Below are 8,466 nucleotides of genomic sequence, written 5' to 3' on the forward strand. Positions count from 1 at the left end.
ACCACCTATGAAATTACATGGTAACTAGCCTACAGCCACCAAAAGGACAAAAAAATACCCATCCCTGCTTACCTGCTCTATCAGCTCATAAATGATTTATGTGCATGCCCCTAGGCATTTGTATTCCTCGCTGCTTCAGCAGGGTTTAACCACAGTGAGATCTGCTTCAGCATTTATAAATCCACTGACTTCTACAAAATCCATGGAAAAAAAGAGTAGTTCCCTTCGTAAGTCCAGGTTAAATCAACTTCAACCCAAGTTGAGGTTCAAACAATCAGCTTCAGATGAAGTCCAGGTTAAATTCACTGACTTCAGATGAAGAAGTCCAGGTTAAATTCACTGACTTCAGATGAAGAAGTCCAGGTTAAATTCACTGACTTCAGATGAAGAAGTCCAGGTTAAATTCACTGACTTCAGATGAAGAAGTCCAGGTTAAATTCACTGACTTCAGATGAAGTCCACGTTAAATACAAAGAATCATGGAATGGGTTGGAAGGGACCTTCAAGATCATCCAGTTCCAACCCCTTGCCATGGGCAGGGACACCTCCCACCAACCCAGCTTGCCTTGAACACCTCCAGGGAAAGGCCATCCCCAACCTCCCTGGGCAGCCTGTTCCAGTGTCTCTCTACCCTCAAGGATTTCTTTATAGTAAATAATTAACTTCAACTTAAATCCAGGTTAAATGAAGCCAGGCGTTAATGAGGATGCAAGTAAATATCAGCAAATAAAAGGAGTTTTTAAAGAACAAAAAACCTAACAACCTGAGGAGCTGTAGAGGCGAACGCCGTTAGCTGAAGGCAGCTGAGCCCTCACCCCCAAAGCCTTTGCTCCACGGCACCACTCGCAGCGCAGTGCCGCCGGTGCCGAGCCCGCGGCGCAGGCAGCCAAGCGCCGGACGCGGCAGCTCAGGGCTGCTGTGGCTCGCCCGCCGGCACGCTGCGGACATGGCTCTGGGCGGGCGGAGCCGCCGGGAGACCCCGCCCGAGGGCGGGCCGAGGCCAACGGGGCGGAGCGCGGCGCGTCGGGGCGGGGCCGGCGCGCGGCGGACGCAGCGTCTCGGGAGGCACGCCAGAGGTAGGGCGCGCTCGGCGGCGGCGTGGTGCCCCCGGGCCGGGCCGGGCCGGGCCGCGGCAGCTTGGGCCCGGCCTGCAGCTGCTCGGCGGCGGGAAGAGCCCTCCCGCAGGGCCCCGCTCCCCCGGGGCCCCTCCGAGCGCGGCCCCCGCCGCAGTTCCCCCGCCGCAGTTCCCCCCGCGCACCCCTACCGGGAGCGGGCGGGAAGCGTCCGCGGAGCGTTCCGATGGGAGCGTTTGTGCAGCGGCTTCTGGCGGGGTCGGGGCGGGCGGCGTTTCCCGGGGCTCCCTTCGGCAGGAAGCGAGGGGCCGAGGCCCTGCTGCCCGCTGGAGCAGCTCGGCCTTGCAGCTGTTTTTCCTCCCGCATGCGTTTGAGCTGCTTTGAAAACCGAGCCTTCCCGCTGCTGCCCCGCGCCTTCCCGGCACAGCAGTCTGTTAGTCTGTTGCTGACTGCTGGCTGGCCTTTGTAACAGGTCACCGGAGCATCCCTCGATAAACGAGCACCTAGAGCGCTAGAGCCAGCAGAGCTGGGGAGGCACTTCTGACAGGCATGGAGTGACAGGACGGGGAGTGATGGCTTCAGACTGGAAGAAGCTGGATTGGGCCATGAGGAAGCCATTCTTGCCCATGAGGGTGGTGAGGCACTGGGACAGGTTGCCCAGAGAAGCTGTGGGGGCTCCAGGCCTGGAAGTGTTCAAGGCCAGGTTGGATGAGGCCTTGAGCAAGCTGGGCTGGTGGGAAGCATCCCTGCCCCCCTGCAAGGGGCTGGAACTGGATGATCTTTTAAGATTCCTTCCACCTCAAACCATTCCAGGATTGTAGGATTTCTTTGCCTCAATTTTTACTAGAAGGGCAGAACGTCTTCCTGACAGCTGGCCTGCAGAGCTGGCAGAAGGAGCCAGGGAGCTGCACAGTTTCCCTATGTTCCATGAGGCAGTGGTTGGAACTCTCCTTAGCAGCTTGGATCCCCACAAGTCCATGGGACCAGATGGGATTCATCCTAGGGTGCTGAGAGAGCTGGCAGATGAGCTGGCCAAGCCACTCTCCATAATTTTCCAGCAGTCCTGGCTCACTGGCGAGGTCCCAGAGGACTGGAAGCTGGCCAACGTGGTGCCCATCCATAAGAAGGGCTGGTTGGATGAGCCAGGGAATTACAGGCCTGTCAGCCTGACCTCAGTGCCAGGCAAGATCATGGAACAGGTCATCCTGAGTGCAATAACACAACACTTACAGGATGGCCAAGGGATCAGGCCTAGCCAGCATGGATTTAGGAAGGGCAGGTCCTGCCTGACCAACCTGATCTCCTTCTATGATCAGGTGACTGCCTGGTGGATGTGGGGAGGCCTGTTGATGTAGTCTACCTGGACCTCAGCAAGGCCTTTGACACCGTCCCCCATAGCAAACTGCTGGCCAAGCTGTCAGCCCATGGCTTGGACGGGAGCACACTGCGATGGGTTAGGAACTGGCTGGAGGGCCGAGCCCAGAGAGTGGTGGTGAATGGTGCCACATCCAGCTGGCAGCCAGTCACTAGCGGTGTGCCCCAAGGATCAGTGCTGGGCCCCATCCTCTTTAACATCTTTATTGATGATCTGGATGAGGGCATTGAGTCCATCATCAGTAAATTTGCTGATGACACCAAGCTGGGGGCAGGAGTTGATCTGCTGGAGGGTAGAGAGGCTCTGCAGAGGGACCTCGACAGGCTGCACAGATGGGCAGAGTCCAAGGGCATGAGACTGAACACATCCAAGTGCCGGGTTCTGCACATTGGCCACAACAACCCCATGCAGTGCTACAGGCTGGGGTCAGAGTGGCTGGAGAGCAGCCAGGCAGAGAGGGACCTGGGGGTGCTGGTTGATGGTAGGATGAACATGAGCCTGCAGTGTGCCCAGGCAGCCAAGAAGGCCAATGGCATCCTGGCCTGCATCAGGAACAGTGTGGCCAGCAGGAGCAGGGAGGTCATTCTGCCCCTGTACACTGCACTGGTTAGGCCATACCTCGAGTACTGTGTCCAGTTCTGGGCCACTCAGTTTAGGAAGGATGTTGACTTGCTGGAACGAGTCCAGAGAAGGGCAACGAAGTTGGTGAGGGGTTTGGAACACAAGCCCTATGAGGAGAGACTGAGGGAGCTGGGGTTGCTCAGCCTGGAGAAGAGGAGACTCAGGGGTGACCTTATCACTCTCTACAACTACCTGAAGGGAGGTTGTAGACAGGCTGATGATGGTCTCTTCTCCCAGGCACCCAGTACCAGAACAAGAGGACACAGTCTCAGGCTGCGCCAGGGGAGGTTCAGGTTGGATGTTAGGAAGAAGTTCTATACAGAAAGAGTGATTGCGCTATGGAATGGGTTGCCTGGGGAGGTGGTGGAGTCGCCGTCGTTGAGGGTGTTCAGAAGGAGACTTGATGGGGTGCTTGGTGCCATGGGTTAGCTGTTTGGGTGGGTTGGATTGGTTGATGGGTTGGACACGATGATCTTGAAGGTCTCTTCCAACCTGGTTTGGTTTATTCTAATAAAGTCTAATTCAGTCACATCAAAGATTTCAGCCTGCCCAGGTCCCTCTGCAGAGCTCTCCTACCCTCAAGCAGATGGGACTAGCAAACTGGTGTCTTTTGACGCTCTAAAGGCTGACACTCAAGCTGTACACAGACCCTGCCCCTATGCCTGCTTGAGCAACCAGGAGAGAGCGATGCCCTGCTTCTCCTGCTGTGAAATCTGAGCTGCTCTTAGCCTGTCGAGGCTGACTGAGCAAGGAGATGGGGAATAGTGGCCCAAGCGGGAGCATGGGGACTTCCCGTGGTACCAGGCCTGCAACCGCACCTTCAGGTCTCCACTGTTCCTCAGATGATGCTGCCCACAGCAGAGGGGCAGGGTTTGAACTCACCTTTGTCTCTTCCCTCCACAGCTGGGGTGGCAAACCGCCCTCCCAGGATGGCTGTAGTGCAGAAGGGGACACCAACCCTCCGGAAAGCGAAGAAGGCCACTGTGAAGACGTGCCTAGACAACCCCTTCGTGTTCGAGTGGAAGACCATCGATGGCGAGGACTTGCAGTTTATACTGCACACCTTGGAAGAAAGGATCAGAGACGTTGGGCTTAAAAAGGTTGAGACTCCAAGAAGGAAGAAACGTTCCCCTGCCAAAATCCAAACAGAGGGACACTTGGATGCCAGCAGCGCCCAGCTCTCCAGAGAAGAGGCAGCGGGTGGCCTTGGCCAGACAGCAGGATGGACGGACATAGGCATCAGGAGACAGCTTGCTATTGGAGTGAATGAAGTGACAAAAGCCCTGGAGAGGAACCAACTGCTCCTGCTGCTGGTGTGCAAGTCTGCCAGCCCTGCCCTGCTGACAACCCACCTGATCCAGCTGAGCGCCAGCCGTGCCACGCCGGCCGGCCAGGTGCCACGGCTCAGCCAGACTGTGGCACCGCTGCTCGGCTTGGCCTCCACCTTGGCACTGGGCTTTAAGAAGCAGGCTGATGCCTTCAGCGAGGCAGTGGAAGCAATCATCCCCAAGATCCCAGCTCTGGAGGTGCCGTGGTTCCAGGGCACAGGTGAGGAACCTATGGCTCAGGCGCAGTCCGACTCCTCCGAGGGCAAGGAGCTGGCAGTGGCGTCGGGGGATGAGCTCCCCAGCCAGAAGAGGAAGCACGCAGAAAGCCACCAGCTGCAGCTCTCACATGTGGTTCTGCAGCCTCTGAAAATCAAGAAGCTTGTCCCAAATCCAAACAAGACCAAGAAACCACCTCGCAGAAAGAAGAAAGCTCTCTCAGCATAACTGATAGCTGAGTTTGGTTCTTCACCTAAAACTGACCCTTGAATGCAGCACGGACTGCAGCTCTGGCTGAGCTGCTCTGTTGGATGCTCCAATGAGGTGAGCCTCATGGTGTGTCCAGCTGAGCTGCCTTCTGCTCCAATAAAGAGTCTTGCTCAAACCGGGGTGCCAGTCTTTACTTGGAGGTAAACATTTCACCTGCTGTTGGAGACCAGAGTTACAATCATGTGAAGAGGCCAGAGGGATTCAAAGGTCAGCACATCTTTGGGGTGAATGCAAGGCATTAAATTAACTTTGGGATTTTATAGAGATCAGGGTTAAGGATAAATCTTCAAATAAATCAGGAAATTCTTCAGATAAATCTTCTAACAAATCAGTACCAGAAGTTTGTTTCAGCAAAGGTCGATGCTGGGGTAGCCCATGTAAAGCTGGGTCAGTGCTTAGCTCTGGCAGCACAAGCAGACCTCCCTGTGGAGCTTTCAGCTGAACAGTAACCTTCTTTGGGTCAGACTTGGTTCCATCTGACACCTCCTGTCCCACAGGCTGAGGAAAAAACTTCATTTTCAGATTACAGAGCAAAACTGCTTCACATTTGACACAAAGACTCCTGTGTGCAAACTACTGACACACATCCTGTGAGAGACTGGAAACAAACCTGGACTCAGCCTGACTGCTGAAGGGAGTCCAGAATGACCCTCCAGGAGCTGGAGAGGAGCCTTAAGCTGCTGTAGATAGAACTGGGGGCAGCTGTAACTGCCACAGGACCAAAACCAACTCATGAGGTCCCTGGAGTCAAGTATTGAGGGCTATACACAGCTTCCTACTCAGCTGGTCATGCTGTGGGGAGAGAACTGTGCTGCTACTCAGATAAAAGCACAGCCTAGAGCTTCATGTGGCACTGATAGCTTAGGGTTGTTGAGCCTGGAGAAGGCTCCAGGGAGACCTTAGAGAAACCTTCCAGTACCTGAAGGGGCTACAGGAGAGCTGGGGAGGGACTTTTGACAAGGGTGGGGAGTGGCAGGACAAGGGACAATGGCTTTGAGCTGGAAGAGGGGAGACTGAAACTGGAGATGAGGAAGAAATTCTTGAGTGAGGGTGGGGAGACACTGGAACAGGCTGCCCAGGGAGGTTGTGGATGTCCCTTCTCTGGAGGTATCCAAGGCCAGGCTGGATGAGGCCTTGAGCAAGCTGGGCTGGTGCGAGGTGTCCCTGCCCATGGCAGGGGGTTGGAACTGCATGATCTTGAAGGTCCCTTCCAACCCAAACTATTCTGTGATTCTGTGACAGCAAAGCAAAGGGCAGTACAGGTGTTGTAGAACATAAAAGTACCTTCTCTGAGAGACTGGGAGACACTCCTTAACTTGTTCATAGATTGTGCTTTCCAGAAATCTCCTGACCCCCAGTACCATCAGAGCTCAGGGGCAGCCTACATTTAGGAGTTAGTTTAGTTCATGACACCAGCTACAAAGGGAGCCAGCAGCAGTGGTTCACCAGTCAGCATGCTCTCTGAAGTTTAAACAAAAGCAACACATTTAACACCAAAAGCTTTGCCCTCCCTGGCCAAGAGGGGCAAGGAGAGGCGAGGTTTTGCCTTGCTTTGTAGTCCATCCCTGTCCCGTTTTGGCTTGTGGGCGGACACCCCTGAAGGTCTACTAGCCCTGGTGCAGTTAATTCCTGTGCTGGTTCACTGACATTCAAACCCCAGCCCTTGAGCAGAGCCTGAGGATCAGCTTTGGAAGGATCTTCACTGCAGCAAGCAACTCTCAAGCACTTTGCTGCCTGCCCAGGCCTCCAGCTGCCCAGGGCTTTGAGTCCTCCCACTCCACCACGAGGAAGTTGATCTGGGAATGGAATTGTTAATGTTTCAGAGGACTGGTGGGGTAGGCAGTTGGGTGAGCCTTTGTGAAACCATCTGTTAGGTTTGGAGAAGTCCTACCTGCTACAGTCTGCAGCAAGCCTCCTGCATGGGCAGGCTCAGCTTTGGAAAGAGCAGAAGAGCCACTCCTGCAGAGCTGCTGGCACAGCTCCCACACAGACAAGAGCCTTTGGCTGAGGCCCTGCTCAGAGAGCCAGAGCAAGCTGCTACGATTCCACCTCCTGAGTGACTGCAGCTGGTGGCTGCAGGCTGGGACAGCTTCCAGAGCCACCTCCTCTTGCTCTGACACTTGAATGGAGCACTGGAGGTGAGGAGCACAGCTGCCCATAAGGCTTGAGCACCTGGGAGGGACAGAAGAAACTTTCTCTGCACAGCTTCCAGGACTCAGCTCTCCTCAGTGTGCAGCTCCAGCCAGGGAACAACGTGGAAAAGCTCTCCCCTCGGGTTCAGAAGCAAATGGCAGCTCTCCCAGAAGACAGCACAAGAGTGGCCACACTCCTTCCTCCATCTGCACTTACCCCAAGATCAGGGCAGAAAGCCAGGCTGCAGGAAACCCAGGTTCAAGTCTGTCTTTTTCTACCTGGACATGTGTGGCCTCTAGGCTTTTTCAGACAACAGTACCAGGGGGATTTGCCTACTGATTTCAAAGACAGGAGAGGGGAACATGTCTCCTACCACTGCCTCCACCTGGGTTTTTCTGAGGGGAGGGAAGGCAGAGAACATCAGACCTTTCTCCTGGCACATCCAGGTGAGGAAGAGCGGTGGTCACTTGACCAGGTAGTGCCTCAGCTAGGAGTCCAAAGCTGCTCCCTGCTGTGACACCACGATCAGCAGCAGCTGCATAAGGTCAGCCCAGGCCCTGCCTTTAGAGCAGAATGCACCCAGCTCTCTGGTGAACCTCCTACTCCCAGCAGGCTCCAGTGCAAATGCCCAGCCAAGAAGGCACCTCCCTGCCCCCTGTCACTTAAGAATTTAAGTCTTCAATGGAGTTGAGATGAAGTCTTCCTTGTACCTCAGGTATCACTACCAACCTTCATACCTTCAGGCATTCAGCTCTGCTCAGGCCTCAGCAGGGAGCCCAAGCTCCCTCTGCACCATCTACAGACAGCTACAAGAGTGGCCACAACTGCAAAGCCCAACTGCACCATCGGATGTGTGAGATCTCCTCTGAGGGCCTTCTAAACTCACCAGGTCCTGAGCTGCTGCACAGCCATGGGTCAGACAAACCAGATTCAACCCCCTCCTTTGTTGGCAGGAGGTGAAAAGCTTTAATCAGAGAGCTATCAGCAGGGGGGAAGAAGACTGATCACTGTCTGCAGGGCAGGATCCTCTCACCACAAGGTAAGGAGAACCCAAACCACAACCCCTTTGTGCAGCAGGAAAGGAGCAGGGGGAAGAACCCCCCGTGCTACTAGGAGGAGGTGGGAAGGGCTAGCAGGGAGGAAGAACACACACATTCATCTAAACTCATCTTTTCAGGTACAGAATTCAACTTTCAGCAAAATCTGCTGTCAGAATTACAGGCATGGTTAAAAGGACAGTTCAGACATTTGCATTTCAGGAGATGATTCAAGTCACATTCAAGAGATGCCGACAGCACAGAGGCTTCGCTACCAGGCTTTGGCACTTCCTGCTGGAACAGTTCCTCACTGCAGGTCCTCTGGGTGCCCAGGGTCCTGCAGCTGGCAGAACTGCTGCCACACCTCGCTGGACCATAAAGTGCTTCAGAAGCTGCTCTGGCTGCCAAGCATT

General features: G+C 54.9%; 1 protein-coding gene across 2 annotated transcripts; it reads left to right on the forward strand.

Moving 5' to 3' along the window:
- Positions 1 to 1,032: 1,032 nt before the first annotated feature.
- Positions 1,033 to 4,998, forward strand: RPP38 (ribonuclease P/MRP subunit p38). 2 transcript variants are annotated; one of them, XM_068156960.1, is made up of 2 exons: positions 1,033 to 1,076; positions 3,973 to 4,998. In XM_068156960.1, the coding sequence occupies exon 2, from the start codon at positions 3,999 to 4,001 to the stop codon at positions 4,839 to 4,841; it is 843 nt and encodes a 280-aa protein (XP_068013061.1). In that variant the 5' UTR covers positions 1,033 to 1,076; positions 3,973 to 3,998; the 3' UTR covers positions 4,842 to 4,998. The 2 variants fall into 2 exon arrangements, with proteins under 2 accessions (XP_068013061.1, XP_068013062.1); XM_068156961.1 differs by lacking the exon at positions 1,033 to 1,076 and adding an exon at positions 1,519 to 1,708.
- The last annotated feature ends 3,468 nt before the right edge of the window (positions 4,999 to 8,466 follow it).

This window comes from Melanerpes formicivorus, unplaced genomic scaffold, assembly GCF_026170545.1.
Source record: "Melanerpes formicivorus ecotype bairdi unplaced genomic scaffold, bMelFor1.0.p_v2 SCAF_35, whole genome shotgun sequence".
In the NCBI taxonomy this organism is placed as follows: Eukaryota; Metazoa; Chordata; class Aves; order Piciformes; family Picidae; genus Melanerpes; species Melanerpes formicivorus.

Coding starts and splice junctions, on each gene's coding strand:
- RPP38 (XM_068156960.1), top strand. CDS start 3,999: ATGGCTGTAGTGCAGAAGGGGACACCAACCCTCCGGAAAGCGAAGAAG.